Source organism: Bombina bombina, chromosome 3 (assembly GCF_027579735.1).
Source record: "Bombina bombina isolate aBomBom1 chromosome 3, aBomBom1.pri, whole genome shotgun sequence".
Lineage (NCBI taxonomy): Eukaryota > Metazoa > Chordata > Amphibia > Anura > Bombinatoridae > Bombina > Bombina bombina.
In genome coordinates this window covers 785,325,947-785,353,140 of record NC_069501.1, presented here as the reverse complement: position 1 = coordinate 785,353,140, position 27,194 = coordinate 785,325,947, and the positions used below count along the sequence as shown (strand labels likewise).

General features: G+C 39.6%; 1 protein-coding gene across 3 annotated transcripts in view; it reads right to left on the bottom strand.

The window, feature by feature from the left end:
* Positions 1-907: 907 nt before the first annotated feature.
* The window catches only part of RASA3 (RAS p21 protein activator 3), a 580,390-nt gene continuing 554,103 nt past the window's right edge, over positions 908-27,194 (bottom strand). For all 3 annotated transcript variants that reach the window (XM_053707675.1, XM_053707676.1, XM_053707677.1), the window contains 3 exons: positions 27,080-27,183; positions 24,486-24,669; positions 908-7,715 (listed from right to left, as the gene is read on the bottom strand). In XM_053707675.1, the coding sequence (XP_053563650.1) occupies positions 7,640-7,715; positions 24,486-24,669; positions 27,080-27,183 (364 nt within the window). In that variant the 3' untranslated portion in view covers positions 908-7,639. The remainder of the gene's footprint in view (positions 7,716-24,485; positions 24,670-27,079; positions 27,184-27,194) is intronic.

The window sequence follows — 27,194 nt, the reverse complement described above, 5'->3', positions numbered from 1 at the left end:
TAGCATTACTATAGGTAGGAGCTGTGCTTCTGCAGCTGCCCCTGCCAGTACTGGCACTCTCCTTTCGAGTAGAACAGCCCTGTGATGCCCAAGTAAATGTTGGTTAGATGTCCTAGCAGTTTCCTATGGCTTTCTTATTTGCGGCTAGTGATGCACCCATTTCCCGCATCAAAATGATCTCAGACTTCCCCATGGCACTATCCCAGCTAGTTGGCACTGTGAACTAAATGGGATGCTGCTGCACTGATCCTAACTTGTTGTACCACTGCTGGTAGTAGTGATGGCACTGGTAATGGTAGTAAGAAGAGCCCTAGGCAGATATAGGGGGAGGAACTCTTTCTGTGCTTCCACCCTGCCGGCAGTCCAGATTGATTACTGGTAGAGGGTAAAATGTTTAGTGCCTTATACTCTTTCTCCTCAGATTTTGCACATTTTAGTTGATGTGGAAGTGAGACTGGCATTTATGACAATGTTTGATAATGATATCAACATTAAACTAGCCCCCACTACCTCTAATTCCACTCTACTGTTTCTGTTTGGTGTCACTACTGCCCTAACTTCTTGACTTTGAAGAAGAGTCAAACAAGAGGTCAGCTGCTGAATACGGTGGAGGACATGCAGGAGACACTGGTGGATATGGCGTAGTGACAATGCTACTGCTGCTCTTAGCGAGGTCACTTACAACCTGTTTACATGAAACATTGGGCTAAGCCCAAACAATAGTAACTAATACTTAGTTGCCGCACTATATTCTCCTAGCTCTGGCCTAGAAAGCTAGCAATAGATTGCAGCAGAAGATATAGAAACTGGGCTTTTTTTAATCTTTAGTGATATTTTTGACCCATTTATAAAGTATATCAAATCAATAAGTCTTCACATATGAACAAGAAAAGATAAAGACATTACATTATAATTAATAAAACATTTGTTTTAATAAACAGGAAAACACAATTCATATTTTAACAGTATCTACATCATATATGAGATATTTTACAGATACATGGTTTTTAAGTTTAATCTGCAGGGCAGTGATGAGGTCAGGACCAACAAACCTGTGAACCTCAGAACATACAAACCTCTAGTAACACTTGGCAGATAAAATGGAGAGGTCTAAAAAAAACCTTTACCCTACCTAAAATACTCATGCCTAAATTTACCAAGTGGTGCTAAATCCTAACGTTTATTCCTAAAGCGCCTTGCGGCTTAACACTGTTTAGTAAATACAGCCCAGTGTTTGCTTCCTTTCTTATATACATATATGTCAAAATGAAGTAACCAGTGGTGCAAGATCCAACACTATCTAGTAATATCTCAATATAGCATTCAAGTTCTCCTCCGCAGGACAGTTCTAACACTATGTGTATAGCAATGGCTTTTTACATGTGCCTTGTGACATTAAATGTGGCAGTGATTATGAAATGTGTATCTAAAATGGGTTTTGGCAATGCTGACATACAAAGGGTGTATATGAAAAGATGTGCATTGGTACCAACAGTCTTGCAATAACCGTGCCATGTATTATACTCTACAATTAATTTCTAACTTAAAAAGACAGTCACCCAAAATCAAGCAGTGTTCATATGTTAAAGAACAGTACAAGTGAATACATTATATTGTTTTTTTCTATAAGCTAAATTATATATATAACATTCATTGAACTAGTATATGTAATAAAAAGAATACATTTTACATTTTGCTTTTTGGTTTGTCTATATGGACAAAATCTCCCATATTCAAGCAAATTTGCACATATGACAAAACCGTATATGCAACAGGGAAATGTATAGGACATTATTTCCCATAGAAAACATAACTAGCAATAATATATATTCATAATGCATATTTAATTATAAAAATAAATCAGCTTGCTTTGAGATGACTGTTCTTTTTATCTGGCTAGGTGAATGTAATGAATAAATAAGCAATGCAAACTAGAAACCTAATGTGCACAACTTTAATATTAAAATACGAAGAAGTATTTTGTAGTTGTGCAATGTTAGCATGCATTTGTTATCTGAATATTCTGTAGCTGGAAGTGAATGGTGGATACTTGCAGTGGCCTTTCATAAAATGCTTTATGTCCAAGCTCAGGTAAAGCCCAAATGATTTCTTGCACAAGAAGGTTTAAGAATGAAGACCAAACTATTATAAACAAAATTAACATTTTGGTTCAAGAGTAATTTCATTTGATATTTTACCAATTACAGCAACACGTTCATCTTTTACTCTGTGGTCTATAGAAGTATACACACATCACTGTATTGAGTAGTGCACATTCCATGTCTCCAATTCTAACAATTTCCTGGTGGAATCAGGCTAAAATGTAAACGTTTGCTGCAATTATTGGTACCATAAGCCAAACGTTCAATACTAATAAACTTTCATATTTTTGCCTATATTTTACATAGTGGAGATTGTGTGCGTCAAATCTATGCAAATAGAATAGTTTGCGGAGACTGAAATAAAATGCAAGAGTTTTTAAAAACTACAGTATTATGTTGACATATATTAAGTGTAATATGTTTAAATATTTGTCTAAGGGACACAGAAATTCTAATAATGCCAAAATAGTTTTAAAAATATATCAATAAAAATATATAACTACTTTCATTAAAGGGATATTAAACATGATAGTAATATAAAATTATTAATTATGTGTAATAAAAAAAAGTTGCATTATATTTTCCATATTTAAGTAATATTGCAGGGTACCCTCTAGCTACTGTTCTCTCCATCAAAGGAGTAATTTGAGTTTTCCCATTAACCAGAAGTCCCCAATTCGCATATATTTAGCTCTGCTTTTTACCTGAGACCACAAAAACTATGGCACACATTTTTACTTCTAGTGCAGAGGGCTGCATGTGGCCCACAAGTTGCCAGTTGGCCATTCTACATCTAGCAGAGTTTACACAAGTCTTGTTTGCATATTTTTTTTAATGTCTGTTTTATATCTGTTCCTAATTGTCCTCAGCAGAAAAGATAGATAAGGGAAAACTTAAAGGACCACTAAATACAACAGAATTGCATAATTAAAAATTGCACAATAACAATAAGACAATGCAACAACACTTACTCTGAGTTTCATAAAAGTAGTAGATTTTTTTATGGCAAATATTTTTTTTCTCAAATTTCCCAGCCCCCTGTGTCATATGAGAGACATCAGCCAATCACAGACTAGTATATGTATACCCTGTGAAATTGTGCACCTGCTCAGTAGCAGTTGGTGCCTCAAAAAGTGTGAATATAAAAAGATTGTGCAAAATTTGATAATTTAAGTAAATTGGAAAGTTTCTTTAAATTGTGTGCTCTTTCTAAATCATGAAAGTTTAATTTTGACTTGATTGTCCCTTTAAGTTTAAATATGATAGCACCCATTCATTTATAGAAACTAAACCTTTACACTTATATATTCAATATTTAAACAACTAATATAATTGTAAAAATGCATCTACATGTTATCCTAAATAATCTTTGCTTTGACTACATCATTATCTTTATGTATTTACTGTTAAATATATCCCTTTAATATCCCTTTAATAAAATGCAGTGCTATTTAATCATAATATCTCCACATCAAGCTTCTTTTTACCAAACGTATCCCTTGGCTGCAAAAGATGACTGTGACCCGTGGTTCTGATCACCATCAGATTAGGAAAGAAGATCTATTCAGCCAGGTCAATAATATGCAGTACTGAATATGGCAATGCTTAATCAGAAAATATTTTAAACAACATTCATTTCCTTACTAACACTCCTAGTTTAGTAGTTACACTGGAAACTAAATACAGATTTTATAACATTCTCTGTGTATTGTTTTGTTTCTTTTTACAATAAGCAGCTAATATACTGTATATCAATTCTTGTTGTTTTTTTTTGTTAACACCTTTCTACATACCAAATATACCAAACAAGTTTTTTGTTACTCAAAAAACTTGGTAAAAAACACACTTTGAAAACAATTGCAATCAATGTTAATCAATGTATTAGAATACAGGTATACCTCACTTTACAGCGCTTCGCTAATGCAGTGCTTTGTGGAGCCGACGTTCAACCTCCAAATATTTGAAACTGAAGTGCTGTAATCTTCGTGAGATTGCGAGAAAAGTGACTGGCACCATTTTGTTATGCGCAGTTCACTTTGTTTACAGCATCACAGTGCAATCTGTGTCTGGCAAATTTTACTACAGTAATTGTCACTATTTTACCGGTACAGTATTTATTGAATACTAATTGAATGCTGTGCTGAGCTAGTGTTAAACTAAACATAGCAATATTGCACCTCTAATATATGTTAGTTCAAACACGTTTTCAAGTCTTTAAACACACTAGCAAGTGAAAAGAAAGCTAAAACTGCTCTGTTTCACTTTAAGGCTGTTTTCACTTTACAGCGGGGCTCCGGTCCTTAACACGCTGTATGAGCGGGTTATACCTGTGTATATGGAAACATGGATCAAGTAAAGCCTGTATGTCTTTTATTTAAACCTAAAAAAAGACAATGTTCCATTCTTACTATCTGCCTTCTGGAAATGAGATAAAATTATATAAAAAATATATGTTTAAACTGAGGTAATACTAGGAGCTTTTGGTTTAATGCAGACTCTAATGTATTATTGTGGACATTTTTTTTTTTTACCGACCACTCATGATACCCAAGGCAAACTCCAGTGTTGAGATAATGAGATAAGGGCAGGTATTACATACTTAAAGGGACATAAAACAAGTTGGGATAGAGACAAAATAATATAATATGTACTTTAATTGCTTTACCTGCAAATTTATACTGCAGTGCCTCGCCATTAACCCTTTCTTTTTAGCTTCTGAATTGTAAAACTCTAACTCCCCCCACACAATTCCTTTTATGGCTGTATCTATGTTTACTGTTCTTTTGGTAAAATGCAAAAGTGAATAGATTATCTGCTGAAGCAGGCCTAGAAGCTGTGAACTCAGTTGAAATACAATGCTTGTGTCTAAACACTGATAAGAGGGGTGGAGTTAGCTGCCCCGGGCAGCTTAGCTATGCAATTAATTTTGCTTATTTTTGAAAATGATTTTAAAATACTTGCCAGCAATTTTTAAACAAACTATTTTGATTTAATTAGCCCTTTTAGGATATGCACAGATCTCAACCTGTTTTATTGCACTTTAAGTGAGGTGGAATCTACTTCTTTGTTTATATGATGTACATGTTAATTTGCCAAATGTTGAACATAAGGACATTTGAGATAGGGGGTTTCTAATACAATATTTACTAATATTCCTGTGCTAGATAAGCATTACAGATACTTTGACAAAGCAGGTTTACATTTTGTTTCTTGAAGCCATATTATGTGGTTAAAAAGGAAGGCACATAATTATTTCTGTTCAGCACTAGTAGATCCCAATCTATGTTTTGAGGAAGGCTGGATTAGGGTCTATTCACATGAATAGTCCTAAAGTATCAATCAAACTTTGGCCCTGTCTAATAAAATATGGTAGCTGTATATATTTTACAAACTGTATACAAAATATGCTCTAAATTGTTTGTAGACAAAATATCTCTTCTTTTTAACCCAATTACGAAGATCAGATATTTTCTGTACCACATCTGTCAGGAGTAGACACTGCACAGAAAGAAAAAAAAAAGACTCCCCTAATACAAAGGGGATTTACTATATGAAGACAAACATCTCAGCACCTCATGAATGATATATTATATCACACTGAAAATATAATACAGCTTGAAAGATGATGTAAGCTTGATACAATAAAAGTCAGCGCTTACTAAAGGGAACACTCCACAAGTTGTGTGACGTACACAATGTACCGCGAGTACAAGCAGAAAATAATTATGGGAGAGACCGTGTTTGTAAACTAGTGAATGATCATTCATTATTTAGTGATATCTAGATCCTATGCTATGAAAGCAGCTGGGTGTAAACGGAACTGAGCTGAAATATGAAAATATTCTTCACAATTGGGGGGGGGGTGGATTTGAACAGAAACACCAACAAAACCACTGTGAATCTAAAACTTGCAGTCCCCACGGTGCTTAAAGTGATTGCAAACTTTTAAGAATGAAAGCCCAGTATCAAAAAATAATCTTAGAAACAGGTGCACTTTAACTCATTAAATTTACAAAGACGCTTTTTAAAGACGCTTTTTACCTCCGCCTGAATCTCTTTTTTTGTTGTTGAGCATATCAATGATGAATCCGGCTTCCTCCAATCGTTGCGTGTCCCACGAGCTGGACGCCAAAGGGGGCACACAAACATTTGCTGAAGCAGTATTCGTCATCGATCTGCTAAAGAAAGCAGGAGCTGCGGACGGAGAATCGGCAGTATGTTTACCATAACGCAATGGTAAGTATTTGAAAAAATAAACGTCTTTATAAACTTTACTGAATTAAAACGCCCCTGTTTTTAAGATAATTTTTTGATACTGGGCTTTAATTCATTAAAATTTGCAATCACTTTAAGCAACATAGGTGTATAGAAAATTAACACAAAGTAATCCTATCTAAATATAGAATCTTAAACCCAATGGATGGAAGGTTACTGTCAAAGGGAAAGCACCTCCAGATTAAATTAGGAAGATTACTATTTTCTGTGATAGGTGTAACATAGTATTATTATTCATTGTTATGATCCAATAACTACAATCACAAATAAAACAGCTATTTGGCACATAAAGTAAGTGCTAAAATATTAATTTAGTTGGCATTTTTCTTAATGTACCATTACGTATTTGACAAAAGATATTTCAAATACAAAGCACGTGGTAAGACATACACTGTTGGCCTTGCAGGTTAAACGTTACCAAAAATAGTTCCTCCTCAATACAAGGAGGAAGCCAATGTATTGAACATTGTTACACATTATTGTATACATTATGAGGGCTTCACATTCAGGCCTACACTGTTCACTTTGGTGGCAAAGTATTTTAAAGCAAGTGTTTCTATAGATATATTGCTGCATGACGTTTATAAGCAGGTGTTATTAACTGCTTTAAAACTTTCATTTGTAGAACGTTTTAAAGAAGTTAATAAACTTCTGGCTTGAGTACTCCACCATAAAATAAAAATAACTTTACGTAATAATGTTGGCAAAAGGAAATCTCTTGAAGTAATAACACCAGTAAATGTGTAGACAAGATTATCATTTAACTAAATAAGGGTCATTACCACAGAGTAATTCTGAGGTTGACCTCACAGTAAAATCATAGCAAACCTATTAGACACAAAGTGCAAGATCACCACCATCCTGGCAGAATGTAACAGTAAGTCAGTACCTTACAACATATGACACTCTAATGCAGTTCGTGTGGGTGCCGGGAATGTGATGCCACAGGAGGAAGCAATGGATCTTAGACATATTTATCAGTTCACTGAACTGATAAAACGTATTAAATGATACAAGAAAAAGGCTACAAAATAAAACAAAATAAAATGGTCATCTGTTATCAGATGAATAAAGTGCATAGCAACTATTGTAACAGTCCTCTAACACACATAGGAAACGCTCAGTCTTATCCTGGTGAGATGGGGGATGTGGTGAAACAGCACTGGACCGCGGAGAACACTGCTCTGTTCACAAGAGTACATCTTCTTGAGCAAGATCAGAAATGTCCTTCTTTTAACCCTTGAAGTGTTTCTTATGGCGTGTTAAATGGAATGTGCAGAAACCTCAGACTGCTGCCTGATGTAGGTCTGGAAACTTTTGTCTCCTATGGGGTGTTCTCTAGAAATAAAAGAAATATTATTAAAGATGACTGTTATTTTGCATCCATATTAAAGAACAAATACCTACACCATGTAAACACTACTGGCAAAGATAAATAAACAATACAAAACTACACACTTTACCCTAAACAAGTCAAGTTTATCTTAAAGGGACAGTAAATGCCTTGTAATTACAAGACATTTCTGCTGTGTTTTTATAGAAAAACATATCAACCAAGTCTAACAGTTCTTAAAACAAACATTCTTTTTCATTTATTTTTTCAATAGCCAAACTCCACCTGCCAATGGCCTTTTTTTTGAGGAGCCAATCCGGACTTTAGTCCCCAGACAACAAGGCTAGGTAGGCACTGTCAAAGTTAGTATAGAGTACTTTGTTTTGCAGGTATTATCGAATAAGACAATTAGGGATAGATATGTAGCAGATTTAGCCTTGAGAAATTAGCAGGTGCATTTCAAGATATGAGAGTTAGCAATTTCTCAATTTTCAGAGCTAAATTATATGAAAAGGGGGCAAAATAAATTATGAAAATTATATTGCAAAAAACATAAATTTTGCTTACCTGATAATTTTCTTTTCTTCTGACGAGAAGAGTCCACAGCTGCATTCATTACTTTTGGGAATCCAGAACCTGGCCACCAGGAGGAGGCAAAGACACCCCAGCAAAAGGCTTTAAATACCTCCCACACTTTCCTCATCCCCCAGTCATTCTGCCACTGGAACAAGGAACAGTAGGAGAAATATCAGGGTGAAAAATGTGCCAGAAGAACAAAAATGTACTGCCGCCCCATATATAAAGGGCGGGCGCGAGCTGTGGACTCTTCCCGTCAGAAGAAAAGAAAATGATCAGGTAAGCATAATTTATGTTTTTCTTCTTAAACGGGAAGAGTCCACAGCTGCATTAATTACTTTTGGGAAAACAATACCCAAGCTAGAGGACACTGGATGCAAACAAAGTGTGGGTACAAAAAAGGCGGCTCCTTCGAAAGGAACCACAGCCTGAAATTACTCAATACCGTGACCCCACAAAAAACTACATATGACAAGGGAAAAACCAGAAGCCCGGGTAACCACTCATCAGTTACGCAACCTGCAAAGCCGTGCTAGAGACCACTCAGACCCAGAGTCTGCTAAGCACAAAGGCTTCTGAGTAGTCATCCCTGCGGCACTCAACTCCCACAGAAAACATTCTGACCTAAAACCAAAAAACCTTTATCAACCCCCCGAGAGGGAGAGTAGAGGAACCCAGAAGAGATCCGAAGGACAATCCAACACGAGCTCAAGACAAACTGGTCAAAAATCCCTATCTACCCCCAAGAGGGAGAATAGAAGGCCCCATGATATAGCAAAAAGGGCCCAATCCAGCTTAGAGCAACCCGAGGTTGCAACAGGACCAGTGCTCCTTCGAAAGGCACCACAGCCTGAAATTACTCAATACCGTGACCGCACAAAAAACTACATATGACAAGGGAAAAACCAGAAGCCTGTGTAACCACTCATCAGTTACGCAACCTGCAAAGCAGTGCTAGAGACCACTCAGACCCAGAGTCTGCTAAGCACAAAGGCTTCCGAGGAGTCAGCCCTGCGGCACTCAACTCCCACAGAAAACATTCTGACCTAAAACCAAAAAAACCTCCATCAACCCCCCAAGAGGAAGAGTAGAGGAACCCAGAAGAGATCTGAAGGACCATCCAAAACGGACTCAAGACAAAATGGTCAAAAATCCCTATCTACCCCCAAGAGGGAGAATAGAAGGCCCCATTAAATAGCCAAAAGGGCCCAATCCAGCTTAGAGCAACCCGAGGTTGCAACAGGACCACTGTCCAGGGAAACATATTCCTTAAGAGGACAAGGACCAGAAGATAAGTCCATAGTCAGGAGAAAACGTCACTAGGATGACAGGAAATTCACCCTCAGATACCTGACACCGCACCATACTAACCATGGTGTTCAAGAAAACCGTGAGTACCCCCTTGCAACCTAGACAAGTCAAAACCTGTCAGGCTAGACAAGCAGAGACAGAAAAACTGTCTTAGCAGCAAAAACAGAGCTCTCCAAGAGAGCACAGAGCCATCTGTGAGCAAAACTCGTGATGACCAATCACCAGGCAGCAAAGCTGTCCTGAGCCATCGTGGGACACATCCCAAAAATCTCGACAACAGCTCCCTCCAAAGAGCATTCCATCCTGGCAGAAGACCCCGCCAGTAGAGAGATGAACACAAAGAGTCCCCCCATTAAAGAGGAGGACAAAATCAATAACAGCAAACGGTCCATACTGCAAAAAGCAGCAAAAAGCAGACTGATCCCCGGCCTTCCTTACAGGGTAACAGTCCCAGCCCAAAGACTAGTGAAAGACCGAAAACAAGAGTCTCAGACCCTTGGAAGAAAAAATATTGATCTACGAGGAATCAAACCCCCAGAGTAGAACCCTGACTGAACTGGTAGGCTATCCTGAACTATGACAGGAACCTCATGCTCGGGTCCAAGGACCTTTACATAGCAGCCTTCCATAAAGAAGGAACACTCCTCAAGGGAAGAACGTACTCTGACCCACACCATTTCGATACCAGAATTCATTCCATGATTCTGAGAACGCAAGAGAGGGAAAAAAACCCTACGAGGCGAGAAAACAAGGACTCACAGGTCCTTTACAAATGCTGAGTCACCTCCCAATCCAGGAGAACATGTAAAAACCCTTTTTCTCACCCTAGGTGAGAAGAAGAGGATTAGGCAACGGTAACCAACCTACCAATAGAGGCTAAACCCCAATATTGTCAGTCCAGTGGTACAACAACTGAAGCCTACCAGAAGCATCAGATGTCCCAGCAGACAAGTAGGGATCCATCAGAAAACCTCAAACTGAAGCCTCAGGCTGATATAAATTTCCCATGAGAGTCAGAAATCCACGCACGCTCCAAAGGGACACGCAGGAGAACCAAACCCTAATAGTTAAGCAGGACCGTCCATACCCGTTCAAGGCAAGAGACATGGTCCTAAGCCAGAGTCCTCGAAAAACAGAACCAAACTGAAGATCTAAAGTTCCTGAGGAACCCATAAGCTGCCTCCTATGGTTAGGAGCGCACCCAGACAGTGCCTTCCGCCATCTAAATCCTTAGATGTAAAGAACCTAGCATATTCACAACCTGAGAGTCTGAAAAAGACTCCCCACCGGTTTAGAAAAAGGGCAACCAGTACCCCTGGATCGCAAGGTAATCCATGTAGACAGGCCTAACAAGCTGATCCACACACTGGAGAATATAAATGGTCAATTTCCTGAACCAGGCAGGTGAAAAGACTGCAACTGACCCCAGACCTCCTACCCTTCAGCCCGAAGGGCTGGATCTGCAATAAGATCGACGGATACCATCCGAGAGTCTAAAGACCATGGTAAGACAAGAGGCAGTTCTTATCTTGAGAAGACTACAGTCTCCAGAGATCCTTGCAGGATTGGTCTCCCCACATCCTTGAAATGGAATAAGAACGGGAGCCTCGCAGCTCCTGGTAGAAAGGCAGGGTGGCCCCTGCACTCTATGTACTAGAGCGAACGAAACACAGAGAAAAAGGAAGAAGGATATGCCCGCACTTCCAGAACAAATGACCCAACCCAAGACGGGAGGGAAGGAAATATCGCAACTGCAAAAGGAATGTGACTAAGCCACAGAGTCGTCATCCAGAGATACCGCAAGTGAAGACGCAAATCGTCCGCCAGATACTAGACCTCCGGAAGTCAATCCCATCTCCAGACTCCAAAAGAATGGAAACCTATGGTTCTGAGTCCCCAGGGACCCTAGGAACCACGATGACGTCATGCATCTCAAGCAATATTGCCAGAAAGAACCAACTTATATCGGAGCTCACAACCTTCCTCCTGGAAGCGTTGGATCTATGCCCCAGGCCCCATACTTCGTAATAGGATCCGAGCCCCGAGTCCATAACACTGGGCCATAAGAGACATAATTTTTTTTTTTTTTTTAATTTAAATCCGACAGGATAATCAGCACCACGAGGGTGACATGAACCCAAGAAAACAGTAGACAGCACCCGACCAGTACCTGCCTGGTACAAGAACACTTCCAGAACTGTCTAAGGTCCAAGAAATATTGACCCAAAGGTTCGATAATATGAACTAGAAAACATAACCTCGGTCTTAACCAAAGTGCGCAACTTAGGAGGAAGTGCCCATGCGACCACAAAATCGCAAGTATCAGTTCCAAAGAATGAACATTCCCAAAACGGAAGTTATATCAGACGTGAGCTTATACAAACAAATTAAATACATCCTATCCGGATTAAAAATTTAAAAAAAGGCAACACCCGTGGGTGAACGCCCAAGGAAAAAAGGGACGCCAACCGGACCAGCCGATCAGAGGCCCCCTTCACCCAAGCTCAGAACTGGAACCGATACATAAAAGAAAGAAAAACGGAGACGTCAAAGGATTTTAGCTTCAAACCCAAGCGTCTAACCCAGTTTGCCATCCGGCATCTAAGGCCTCGGATCACTCGGCCCAGTAGGACTAGGATCCTCTAGCAACACCAAAACATGCCGTAGTGGAACACAAAGACATGCCAACCTATAACTGAAGGAAAAATTATCCCTCGCCGGATCGACAAACGACTCCGGCCCCAAGGTTGGTGCCCCTGAAGCCTCAGAGGCCCATGCTTCCCCAGGAGGCTGAACTGATTTGTGCGATCCCACGCCCGATGGGCCCTGGTTGACAGAACACGGACAGTATCTTAAAAATATTTCACTTGGGAGATACAAATGAGCCAGTGCCATAGATATGGAAATGCAGAACTGTGCCGTAACCTCTGGAGGAAACAAGCCACCTTCCGGAGAAGGAGTAAAGGACATAGGGATACCTGCTTGTGTAGCAAAGGAAAGTTCTGGGACCCACGCCTCACAGGACCTAGAATCCTCGGGGGCGGATGGCTCAACGCTCTCTGAGGACCCTGAATCGGGAAAAGAGAGTACTCTGGAATGGTAATCGGAACATAACTGATGGGCATGGATAACCCGGGCCATTTCATATTCATTACAAGACGCATTCTCCGCATCGGAGATATCCGTGTCTAAAAAAATCAGAATCCTCTATCTTGGGATTACAAAAATGACAAACACTAACTGGCACCTTTTTTACATCCTTAATGGCTGGGGCACTCACTACCTCCTGTGAGCCAGACAACCAACGAGCAGACTTTCCCTCTCGCCACACAGTCAGCACACGGAAGTGAAAAACAACGTAACCGCACCCGGTCACGAGGTTCACCGTGCAAGTCATGTGAAGAGCAAGCAAATCTAAAGATTGCGCCAATTGATAAGGCCAAAATGTTCCGAAAAGCCATGAGCCTAAAGTATTACTACACATCAGCAGATAGAACCACATAATAAACATGATTTTAAGATAAAAGGAGTCTCACTGGGACCCTACCTTCTCGTTAACATCACATTCACATAATGAATTAAAATAAAACTATCTTACCGGAATCTACGCTGTGGAACAGGAACAAGGCCCTTCAAGTGTGACAGATAGTAGCCTCGTCACTGACATGGACTTGAGTGAATAAAGGCAGGCAGCGAAACTCGTCAACGCTGATTGCCAAGGAGCTGTTAATATGAGCCGGGATGGTTTCGCAGAAAGCCTCTCCCTGAATCTCCGGACTCTAACCTTCACCCATGCTCTTACTGAGAGGCTGACAGGACTACTTAAAACTGAAGTCCCATTTCGAAGAGTACTACCCTCCTCAAACTTCTGACATTTCTCTGCCAACGTCCTGAGACGAAAGGCAAAGAATGACTGGGGGATGAGGGAAGTGTGGGAGGTATTTAAAGCCTTTGGCTGGGGTGTCTTTGCCTCCTCCTGGTGGCCAGGTGCTGAATTCCCAAAAGTAATGAATGCAGCTGTGGACTCTTCCCGTTTAAGAAGAAAATGTTTCATTATGTAGAACTAAATAATTTATATAGAAATTGCAAGGTGTTTACTGTCCCTTTAAGTGCACTAGCCTTTCTAAATGACTGTCTACAACCTGAACTATTTAACACCCTTATGTTGTAGTTACACTTTCATGGATTTAAGCAGTTTTTTTGTCAGAACAATGCAAAAAAAAAAAAAAAAAACCCAGAAAAAAAAGTATTTAGTATTCTGTAAAATTCATCAAAGTTTTTTTATGGTACTAGTTGGTCCAAATTATGGTTAATTAACCATTAATATACAGTCCTGACCAAAAGTTTTGAGAATGAAACAAATATTAATTTTCACAGTCTGCTACTTCAGTGTGTTTAGATCTTTTTGTCAGATGTTACTATGGTATACTGAGGTATAATTACAAGCATTTCATAAGTGTCAAATGATTTTATTGACAATTATATTAAGTTTATACAAATAGTCAATATTTGCAGTGTTGACCCTTCTTATTCAAGACCTCTGCAATTCGCTCTGGCATGCTGTCAATCAACTTCTGGGCCACATCTTGACTGATAGCAGCCCATTCTTGCATAATCAATGCTTGGAGTTTGTCAGAATATGTGGGGGTATTTTTTGTTCACCCGCCTCTTGAGGATTGACCACAAGTTCTCAATGGCATTAAGGTCTGGGGAGTTTCCTGGTCATGGACCCAAAATTTCGATGTTTTGTTCCCCAAGCCACTTAGTTATCACTTTTGCCTTATGGCAAGGTGCTCCATCATGCTGGAAAAGGCATTGTTCATCACCAAACTGTTCTTGGATGGTTGGGAGAAGTTGCTCTTGGAGGATGTTTTTGTATCATTCTTTATTCATGGCTGTGTTCTTAGGCAAAATTGTGAGTGAGCCCACTCCCGTGGATGAGAAGCAACCCCACTCATGAATGGTGTCAGGATGCTTTACTGTTAGCATGACACAGGACTAATGGTAGTGCTCACCTTTTCTTCTCTGGACAAGGTTTTTTTCCCGGATGCCCCAAACAATCAGAAAGGGGATTCATCAGAGAAAATGACTTTACCCCAGTCCTCAGCTGTCCAATCCCTGTACCTTTTGCAGAATATCAGTCTGTCCCTGATGTTTTTCCTGGAGAGAAGTGGCTACTTTTCGGCCCTTCTTGACACCAGGCCATCCTCTAAAAGGCTTTGCCTCACTGTGTGTGCAGATACACGAACCCCTGCCTGCTGCTATTCCTGAGCAAGCTCTGCACTGGTGGTGCCCAAATCCCGTAGCTTAATAAACTGTAGGAGACTTGTCTTGGCCCTTGCTGGACTTTCTTGGACGCCCTGAAGCCTTCTTCACAACAATTGAACCTCTCTCCTTGAAGTTCCTTATGATTCGATAAATGGTTGATTTAGGTGCAGTCTTAGGAGCAGCAATATACTTGCCTGTGAATCCCTTTTTGTACAAAGCAATGATGACTGCACGTGTTTCCTTGCAGGTAACCATGGTTAACAGAGGAAGAACAATGATTTCAAGCACCACCCTGATTTTAAAGCCTCCAGTCTGTTATTCTAACTCAATCAGCATGACAGAGTGATCTCCAGCCTTGTCTTCGTCAACACTGATACCTGTGTTAACGAGAGAATCACTGACATGATGTCAGTAGGTCCATTTGTGGCAGGGCTGAAATGCAGTGGAAATAAAGAGGGACTTTGCAATTAATTGCAATTGATCTGATCACTCTTCATAACATTCTGGAGTATATGCAAATTGCCATCATAAAAACTGAGGCAGCAGACTTTGTAAAAATTAATATTTGTGTCATTCTCAAAACTTTTGGCCAGGACTGTACATTAAAAAAAAAAATGTAATCCAAGTGATGTTCGTAAATATGTAGGGCTGTAACGATTATTTTCATAATCGATTAATCGACCAGTTATTTTTTCGATTAATCGAATAATCGGTTAAAAACAAATAATAATATTTTTTTCCCCATATTTAAAATAAAATCTATATACTGAGTGTTACAAATATAAACTTCATACTAAAACTTTACATTAACACAACTGTCTAATATTTAAGGCGCAGAACAAATGTTTTATACTCAAGCAAAAAATCAAAACAACCCCCCCCCCCACAAACCGTTTGAAAAGAGCAAGAACTAGAAAGAGGTAGACTATCACTGTTTATAACATTCTGTTATTGAATCTTCCAGAAACTTTGCATTTAAATGCAAAAATGTCAACATGACCGTATGCTCCTGGCTGAGGCTGGCTCTCTTTTTCAAAGCTATGTTGCCTGCAGCAGAGAAGAGGTGCGCAGATAGTGTTGAGGTGCCTGAGATGCATAAGTAGGGTTTTTGCCAATTTTCACCAATGCAAGGGGCCTTTGACAAATTAAGCCTGGAATTCATTCTAACATAAAAATATTTTGAATATCTATATCCAATGGTAAATAAGCTATAAGGTTAGGGAACAAATATCTAGTCCGCTTATAAAATAACAGATATATACTTATAGAGGTTGAATTTGGTACATAATACAAATAATATATATAAATTATATATATATATATATATATATATATATAATATATATATATATATATATATATACAGTGGGGCAAAAAAGTATTTAGTCAGCCACCAATTGAGCAAGTTCTTCCACTTAAGAAGATGAGAGAGGCCTGTAATTTTCATCATAGGTATACCTCAACTATGAGAGACAAAATGTGGAAACAAATCCAGACAATCACATTGTCTGATTTGGAAAGAATGTATTTACATATTATGGTGGAAAATTAGTATTTGGTCACCTACAAACAAGCAAGATTTCTGGCTCTCACAGAGCTGTATCTTCTTCTTTAAGAGGCTCTTCTGTCCTCCACTCATTACCTGTATTAATGGCACCTGTTTGAACTTGTTATCAGTATAAAAACATAATTTATGCTTACCTGATAAATTTATTTCTCTTGTAGTGTGTTCAGTCCACGGGTCATCCATTACTTATGGGATATATTCTCCTCCCCAACAGGAAGTTGCAAGAGGATCACCCAAGCAGAGCTGCTATATAGCTCCTCCCCTCACATGTCATATCAGGTCATTCGACCGAAACAAGACGAGAAAGGAGAAACTATAGGGTGCAGTGGTGACTGGAGTTATAATTTAAAATTTAGAACCTGCCTCAAATAGACAGGGCGGGCCGTGGACTGAACACACTACAAGAGAAATAAATTTATCAGGTAAGCATAAATTATGTTTTCTCTTGTTAAGTGTGTTCAGTCCACGGGTCATCCATTACTTATGGGATACCAATACCAAAGCTAAAGTACACGGATGATGGGAGGGACAAGGCAGGAACATTAAACAGAAGGAACCACTGCCTGTAGAACCTCTCCCCCAAAAACAGCCTCCGAAGAAGCAAAAGTGTCAAATTTGTAAAATTTGGAAAAAGTATGAAGCGAAGACCAAGTTGCAGCCTTGCAAATCTGTTCAACAGAGGCCTCATTCTTAAAGGCCCAGGTGGAAGCCACAGCTCTAGTGGAATGAGCTGTAATTCTTTCAGGAGGCTGCTGTCCAGCAGTCTCATAAGCTAAGCGTATTATGCTACGAAGCCAAAAAGAGAGAGAGGTAGCCGAAGCCCTTTGACCTCTCCTCTGTCCAGAGTAAACGACAAACAGAGAAGAAGTTTGTCGAAAATCTTTAGTTGCCTGTAAGTAGAACTTCAGAGCACGGACCACGTCTAGATTATGCAAAAGACGTTCCTTCTTTGAAGAAGGATTAGGACATAAGGATGGAACCACAATCTCTTGATTGATATTCTTGTTAGAAACAACCTTAGGTAAAAACCCAGGTTTAGTACGCAGGACTACCTTGTCTGAATGAAAGATCAGATAAGGAGAATCACAATGTAAGGCAGATAACTCAGAGACTCTTCGAGCCGAGGAAATAGCCATCAAAAACAGAACTTTCCAAGATAAAAGCTTAATATCAATGGAATGAAGGGGTTCAAATGGAACACCCTGGAGAACTTTAAGAACCAAGTTTAAGCTCCACGGAGGAGCAACAGCTTTAAACACAGGCTTAATCCTAGCCAAAGCCTGACAAAAAGCCTGGACGTCTGGATTCTCTGCCAGACGCTTGTGTAAAAGAATAGACAGAGCAGAAATCTGTCCCTTTAGTGAACTAGCGGATAAGCCCTTTTCTAAACCCTCTTGTAGAAAAGACAATATCCTAGGAATCCTAACCTTACTCCATGAGTAACTCTTGGATTCACACCAATATAAATATTTACTCCATATCTTGTGGTAAATTTTTCTGGTAACAGGTTTCCAAGCCTGTATTAATGTATCAATAACCGAATCCGAAAACCCACGCTTTGATAGAATCAAGCGTTCAATTTCCAAGCAGTCAGCCTCAGAGAAATTAGGTTTGGATGGTTGAAAGGACCCTGAATTAGAAGGTCCTGCCTCAGGGGTAGAGACCATGGTGGACAGGACGACATGTCCACTAGGTCTGCATACCAGGTCCTGCGTGGCCACGCAGGCGCTATCAGAATCACCGATGCTCTCTCCTGTTTGACCCTGGCAATCAGTCGAGGAAGCAACGGAAAAGGTGGAAACACATAAGCTATGTTGAAAACCCAAGGGGCTGCTAGTGCATCTACCAGCACCGCTCCCGGGTCCCTGGACCTGGATCCGTAACAAGGAAGCTTGGCGTTCTGGCGAGATGCCATGAGATCCAGATCCGGTTTGCCCCAACGAAGAATTAGTTGGGCAAATACCTCCGGGTGAAGTTCCCACTCCCCCGGATGAAAAGTCTGGCGTCTTAAAAAATTCGCCTCCCAGTTCTCCACGCCTGGGATGTAGATCGCTGACAGGTGGCAAGAGTGAGACTCTGCCCAGCGAATTATCTTCGAGACTTCCAACATCGCTAGAGAACTCCTGGTTCCCCCTTGATGATTGATGTAAGCCACAGTCGTGATGTTGTCCGACTGAAATCTGATGAACCTCAGTGTTGCCAACTGAGGCCAAGCTAGAAGAGCATTGAATATTGCCCTTAATTCTAGAATGTTTATTGGGAGGAGTTTCTCCTCCTGAGTCCACGATCCCTGAGCCTTCAGGGAGTTCCAGACTGCTCCCCAGCCTAGTAGGCTGGCATCTGTTGTTACAATCGTCCAATCTGGTCTGCGAAAGGACATTCCTTTGGACAGATGAACCCGTGATAACCACCAGAGAAGAGAATCTCTGGTCTCCTGGTCCAGATTTAGCAAAGGGGACAGATCTGAGTAATCCCCGTTCCATTGACTTAGCATGCATAGTTGCAGCGGTCTGAGATGTAGGCGCGCAAATAGTACTATGTCCATTGCCGCGACCATTAAGCCGATCACTTCCATGCACTGAGCTACTGATGGGCTTGGAATGGAGTGAAGGACACGGCAAGCATTGAGAAGTTTTGATAACCTGGACTCCATCAGGTAAATCTTCATCTCTACAGAATCTATAAGAGTCCCCAGAAAAGGGACCCTTGTGAGTGGTAACAGAGAACTCTTTTCCACGTTCACTTTCCACCCATGCGACCTCAGAAATGCTAGAACTATCTCTGTATGAAACTTTGCATTTTGAAAACTTGACGCTTGTATCAGAATGTCGTCTAGGTACGGAGCCACCGCTATGCCTCGTGGTCTTAGTACCGCCAGAAGAGAGCCCAGAACCTTTGTAAAAATTCTCGGGCCGTAGCCAACCCGAAGGGAAGCGCTACAAACTGGTAATGCCTGTCTAGAAAGGCAAACCTTAGGTACCGATAATGATCTTTGTGAATCGGTATGTGAAGGTAGGCATCCTTTAAATCCACTGTGGTCATATATTGACCCTCTTGGATCATGGGTAGGATGGACCGAATGGTTTCCATCTTGAACGATGGAACCCTTAGGAATTTGTTTAAGATTTTTAAATCTAAGATTGGTCTGAAGGTTCCCTCTTTCTTGGGAACCACAAACAGATTTGAATAAAACCCTTGCCCCTGTTCCGTCCGCGGAACTGGGTGGATCACTCCCATCACTAAGAGGTCTTAGCCTCTTTCTTTACTAGGTTTGTTGATAACCTTGACAGATGAAACCTCCCTTGTGGAGGAGAAGTTTTGAAATCCAGAAGGTATCCCTGAGATATAATCTCCAGCGTCCAGGGATCCTGTACATCTCTTGCCCAAGCCTGGGCGAAGAGAGAGAGTCTGCCCCCCACTAGATCCGTCTCCGGAAAGGGGGCCCTGACTTCATGCTGTCTTAGGGGCGGAAGTAGGCTTTCTGGCCTGCTTGCCCTTGTTCCATGACTGGTTGCCTTTCCAACCCTGTCTGTAACGAGCAGTAGTTCCTTCCTGTTTTGGAGCGGAGGAAGTTGATGCTGCTCCTGCCTTGAAATTACGAAAGGCACGAAAATTAGACTGTTTGGCCTTCAATTTGGCCCTGTCCTGAGGAAGGGTGTGACCCTTACCTCCAGTAATGTCAGCAATAATTTCCTTCAAGCCGGGCCCGAATGAGGTCTGCCCTTTGAAAGGAATGTTTAGTAATTTAGACTTAGAGGTTACATCTGCTGACCAGGATTTAAGCCAAAGCGCTCTGCGCGCCTGTATGGCGAATCCAGAATTTTTAGCCGTAAGTTTGGTTAATGCACTACGGCATCCGAAACAAACGCATTAGCCAGCTTAAGGTTCTAATCTTGCTCAGAGACTCATCCAATGGTGCTGTGCGAATCGCCTCTTCCAGAGACTCAAACCAGAATGCCGCTGCAGCAGTGACAGGCGCAATGCATGCAAGAGGCTGTAATATAAAACCTTGTTGAATAAACATTTTCTTAAGATAACCCTCTAATTTTTTATCCATTGGATCTGAGAAAGCACAGCTATCCTCCACCGGGATAGTGGTACGCTTGGCTAAAATAGAAACTGCTCCCTCCACCTTAGGGACCGTCTGCCATAAGTCTCGTGTGGTGGCGTCTATAGGGAACATTTTCTAAATATCGGAGGAGGGGAAAAAGGCACACCGGGTCTATCCCCACTCCTTACTAATAATCTCTGTAAGCCTCTTTGGTATAGGAAAAACGTCAGTACACACCGGCACCCGCGTAGTATTTATCCAGCTTACATAATTTCTCTGGGATTGCCACCGTGTCACAATCATTCAGAGCCGCTAACACCTCCCCTAGCAACACGCGGAGGTTCTCAAGCTTAAATTTAAAATTTGAAATTTCTGAATCCGGTCTCTCCGAATCAGAACCGTCACCCACAGAATGAAGCTCTCCGTCCTCATGTTCTGCAAATTGTGACGCAGTATCAGACATGGCTCTCGTGTCATCGGCGCGCTCTGTCCTTAACCCAGAACTGTCGCGCTTGCCTCTTAACTCTGGCATATTGTATAATACTTCTTTCATAACATTAGCCATATCATGTAAAGTGATTTGTAAGGGCCTTGATGTACTTGGCGCCTCAATCTCACGCACCTCCCGAGCGGGAGACGAAGGTACTGACACGTGAGGAGAGTTAGACGGCATAACTGCCCCCTCGTTGTCTGGTGATAATTTTTTTAGCGGTACAGATTGATTTTTCAAAGTAACATCAATACAATTGGTACACATATTTCTATTGGGCTCCACAACGGCTTTTAAACATAATGAACAAGCAGATTCCTCTGTATCAGACATGTTTAAACAGACTAGCAATGAAGCTAGCAAGCTTGGAAAATACTTTCAACAAGTTTGCAAGCAATATAAAAAACGCTGCAGCGCTTTTAAAAAACACAGTTGAGTAACAAAAAAATAATTCAGTTATAGTCAACAATTCTTTAAATGTATTAATTAGCAGAGGATTGCACCCATTAGCAACCGGATGATTAACCCCTCAGTACCCAAAAATGGATATCAAATTAATATTAAACGTTTTTATCACAGTCTAACACACTGTCACAAGGTCTGCTGTGACTGATTACCTCCCTCAAAAAACGAATTTTGAAGACCCCTGAGCTCTCTAGAGACGTCCTGGATCAAGGAGGAAGAAGCAGGAAGACTGTGAATTTTAACTGCGCAACAAGGCGCTAAAAAGAGGCCCCTCCCGCTCAGTGGGAGACCTGATATAACGGTTTCTATGCAGAAATATACGTTAGCCATGTGGAAAAAAATTCATGCCCAAAGGATTTATCACCAAAGTACCTCACAAAACGAATAACATGCCAGTAAACGTTTTGAAAATAAACTTCTTTAAATGTCATGCAAAGTTATTACTAAGCCTGCAAACCAGTCGCTACCACTGCAGATAAGGCTTAAGCATTATTTCAGTATTAACAGTATTTTCACAGTCAAATTCTAGTCCCTAGAAAATAACTCTACTGTGCATACATTTATCAGCCTGATACCAGTCACTACTACTGCATTTAAGGCTGTACTTACATCATACGGGTAACAGCAGTATTTTCTTAGTCAATTCCATTCCCAGAAAATATTGTACTGCACATACCTCATTTGCGGTGGACCCCGCATGATATTCCCATGTTCTGAAGTTACCCCACTCCTCAGAATGTCGAGAACAGCCAGTGGATCTTAGTTACGCCTGCTAAGATCATAGAAAAACGCAGGCAGTTTCTTCTTCCAAATACTGCCTGAGATAGAAAAAACAGCACACTCCGGTGCCATTTAAAATAACAAACTTTTGATTGAAGAATAATTAAGTAAAAACTCCAACTCCTCCCGCGACCTCCTTCTTTGTTGAGGGTTGCAAGAGAATGACTGGGTATGGCATATGAGGGGAGGAGCTATATAGCAGCTCTGCTTGGGTGATCCTCTTGCAACTTCCTGTTGGGGAGGAGAATATATCCCATAAGTAATGGATGACCCGTGGACTGAACACACTTAACAAGAGAAAGACACCTGTCCACAACCTCAAACAGTCCAAACTCAACTATGGTGAAGACCAAAGAGCTGTCGAAGGACACCAGAAACAAAATTGTAGACCTGCACCAGGCTGGGAAGACTGAATCTGCAATAGGCAAGCAGCTTGGTGTGAAGAAATCAACTGTGGGAGAAATAATTAGAAAATGGAAGACATACAAGATCATTGATAATCTCTCTCGATCTGGGGCTCCACGCAAGATCTCACCCTATGGGGTCAAAATGATCACAAGAACCATGAGCAAACATCCCAGAACCACACGGGGGGACCTAGTGAATGACCTGCAGAGAGCTGGGACCAACGTAACAAAGGCTACCATCAGTAACACACTACGCCGCCAGGGACTCAGATCCTGCAGTGCCAGACGTGTCCCCTGCTTAAGCCAGTACATGTCCGGGCCCGTCTGAAGTATGCTAGAGAGCATTTGGATGATTCAGAAGCGGATTGGGAGAATGTCATATGGTAAGATGAAACCAAAGTAGAACTGTTTGGTAGAAACACAACTTGTCGTGTTTGGAGGAGAGAGAATGCTGAGTTGCAACCAAAGAACACAATACCTACTGTGAAGCATGGGGGTGGCAACATCATGCTTTGGGGCTGTTTCTCTGCAAAGGGAACAGGACGACTGATCCGTGTACATGAAAGAATGAATGGGGCCATGTATAGTGAGATTTTGAGCGCAAACCTCCTTCCATCAGCAAGGGCATTGAAGATGAAACGTGGCTGGGTCTTTCAGCATGACAATGATCCCAAACACACCGCCCGGGCAATGAAGGAGTGGCTTCGTAAGAAGCATTTCAAGGTCCTGGAGTGGCCTAGCCAGTCTCCAGATCTCAAACCCATAGAAAACCTTTGTAGGGAGTTGAAAGTCCGTGTTGCCCAGCGACAGCCCCAAAACATCACTGCTCTAGAGGAGATCTGCATGCAGGAATGGGCCAACATACCAGCAACAGTGTGTGACAACCTTGTGAAGACTTACAGAAAACGTTTGACCTCTGTCATTGCCAACAAAGGATATATAACAAAGTATTGAGATGAACTTTTGATATTGACCAAATACTTATTTTCCACCATAATTTGCAAATAAATTCTTTCCAAATCAGACAATGTGATTGTCTGGATTTGTTTCCACATTTTGTCTCTCATAGTTGAGGTATACCTATGATGAAAATTACAGGCCTCTCCCTTCTTCTTAAGTGGGAGAACTTGCACAATTGTTGGCTGACTAAATACTTTTTGCCCCACTGTATGTATATATATATATATATATATATATATATATATATATATATATATATATATATAAATATAAAAGTCAAAAGGGCTAAGGACTAAATATCAATAACTTGACAAAGCCTTACACATTTATCTATACAGTACATATAATCAGCAATAGTAAGCTAATAATTGTGCAAACATATAATAGTGCACCTCAATTCAAATAACAAATCTCATTAATCCAGGCTAGGTATAACAAGCTCAGTACTAAATCATGCAAAGCATTGTCCCAAATCACTTGATTTAATATTAACAATCCAAATACTGCTCCTGTTTTACTTCTGGGTTGGACATAAGCCAGGAGTAGCTGTAAACTTATATTGTCCTGAAAAAGTGAAAAGTAAATGTCTGTAGACGTCCTTTAGGCTAAGAGCATAACCATAAAACAGAATACCATCTGCAGGCGCTCATTGTAGTAAAGCAGCTGGTGCCATGAACAGACCAACTAATTGCAAACCAACTAATCGATTAAGAGATTTGTTGACAATTATTTTCATAATTGATTATTATCGATTATATCAATTAGTTGTTGCAGCTCTATAATGTTGAATGGAAAAGTTATGAAAACGATTATAGCAAGAGATTCCATATCTAATGAAAAATGCTTTCCTAAGAAGAAGAATTGTTTTATATTAGCACTTAATATACAGTCATCACTTACTGGCTTCCATACTTTCTCTTCTTGAACTTATCTTTCTTGTACTGAGAATGCTCCTCTTCTAACGTTTTAACAGCATCTATGAGCAGACATAGTGTTTTGTAAGTTTCTCGCGGGTCATCAATAATGAATCGGGAGTACTCCTCCTGTTCTGGACCATCGTACACAGACTTACTACCACAGGCCTCTAAAGCGAGGAGTCAAGAACAGTCAGAAGGTCAGGGTTACAATTCTCATTTTTCAGGGTAGCAAAAGTCTACAAATTACATTGTTATAGGTTACGCTAAGATAGTAATGTAACATAAAATAATCATTAAATCTCTTCTTCAGATCACTCATTGTTTGTATGTTAACTAGCCAAGGTTCACTACAAAAATGATCCTGTTTAATGGGGTATCTACAGAAGACGTTAAATTAAACTTATGGACTTGCTAAGGTTTAGTCAACCATTGGCGTTACTCATTGTTTGTATATAAAGGTCTCAAACAAAACAATAGTTCGTAAAGGCCTAAAATATTCATAGTAATACATTTTAAAAAATCTAAAAAAAACAAAAACAAATATGTTGTTACAGCTTTACATTTATAGGCATAAGATTCTGGACTCTTTGTCAATCAGGACATACTTCTTCCCTTTAAGTGTGCACTCTGCATAGTGCTTACAGCAATGCCCACTGTATATACACTCTGGGATACCTGCATATTAAGGCCAGCTACGTAATGAATACCTGGCAGTGCAGGATTTACATATATGAGTCAGTTTCCAGTGGTTTTAGTTTGCATCACTTCTAAGAAATAGCTATATAAGAAAGACCAGTTTTCTTTCTCTTGCAAGATCATAAAATGTACACAAGTAAGCTTAAGGGACAGTATACACTCATTTTCATATAACTGCATGTAATAGACACTACTATAAAGAATAAGATGCACAGATACTGATATAAAAATCCAGTATAAAATGGTTTAAAAACTTATTTAGAAGCTCTCAGTTTAGCTCTGTTGAAAAGGCAGCTGGAAAGCCCACTGCAAGTGGGAAATAAGACCCTCCCCCTTCTTTTACATATGAAAAGACCCTTTACACAAACAGGAGCAAGCTGGAGAAGGTAGCTGACGGTATTCACATAAAACTTTGGGGCTTTAATGTTCTTTAAAAATAAGCAAAATTATACATTTTAAAAAAAACAAAAAAAAAACTTTATGGGCTTTATAAATAGATCATCTACAAAACATTTATGCTAAGAAAAAATGAGTGTATAATGGCCCTTTAGTTACTTCAGCTGATCAGAAGATATTCATTACATTTACTTAAAGGGATAGGAAAGTCAAAATGAAACTTGCATGAAATTTTAAGACACTTTTAAATTCTCTTCTATTTTAAAATGTGATTCATTCTCTTGATATCCCTTGTTGAAAAAGAATACACTACACTAGTGAGAGCTAGCTGCTGATTGGTGCCTGCACACATTTTTCTTTAGTGATTGGCTAACTAGATGTGTTCAGCTAGCTGCCAGTAATGCAATGCTGTTCCATCAGCAAAGGATAACAAGATAATTAAGCAAATTTGATAAGAGAAGTAAATTGGAAAGTTGTTTAAAATTGTATGTTCTATTTAAATCATGAAAGAAAAGTTTGGAGTTTCTTGTCCCTTTAAGAATGCAGTATAGCAGAATATTATGCTCAACAACAAAGTGTATTTTCTTTTTTTTTTTTAAACACAAAATTGTACAATTACTTTAATCTACTTAACTTGGTTCTTTGTGGGGTCCTAAATTATGTCTCCTGCCTTTCCATCAGCTGATTTCTGTACACAAATAAACCAGCACATGCTTGTATTGAATTAACTCTTGTTTTTAACTATTGATATATATTTTATGCTAACTGTGCCCAAAAGGTGGATTGCTATTTATATATTTTATACTGTGTGTGTATATATATATATATATATATATATATATATATATATATATATATATATATATATATTTATTTATAAGTATATACTGAACCACAACTATGCCTAAAGAAAACAAAAACAGGTATTCTATTTGATAGAGTCCACATTCTCTTTACTTTCAGCACTTGTGCAAATAGATCCCAATGACAAATTTTAAAATAGATGCCACATTGTTAAAGTCTGGACACTCCTATATGTAAGTCAATACAATGTACATTATTTAATAGTATTTTACCTTTTGGGACTGATGTAAAAATGTGATAATATAAACAAAAGGCAATAATGTAGAAATAAAATGGAAAATGTTTGAAAAATCTGAGTTGATGACAAAATAAGCACTCTATATATAATCTGAAATATCTTTATCATTAATAATAATAATAATAATAATAATAATAATAATAATAATAATAATAATAAGAATAAAACCTGTGTGTGTGTTTTTTTTTTACAATCTGATATTTTAAAATCACAGTTTTAAGGAAACTTTTCTGAGCTTTACTACACACACAAGAAAAAGCACAAATTCACATACAATATGCGCATATTTTAAACAATTTTTCATGTTTCACTTGTAAAAGGTTGTTGTGGCATAGGTGAAAATGTTGCTTTCTGTATACAACTGAAAAGAAAATTCCTCTTACCTTGCATTTTTTCCATCTTACACATATATGTGTTAAACAAAGAATAAATCCGTTCTGTCTCCCTATCGCCATCTATAACAAGCTGTATATTTGCCGGCAGGCCTCTAGAGTTAAG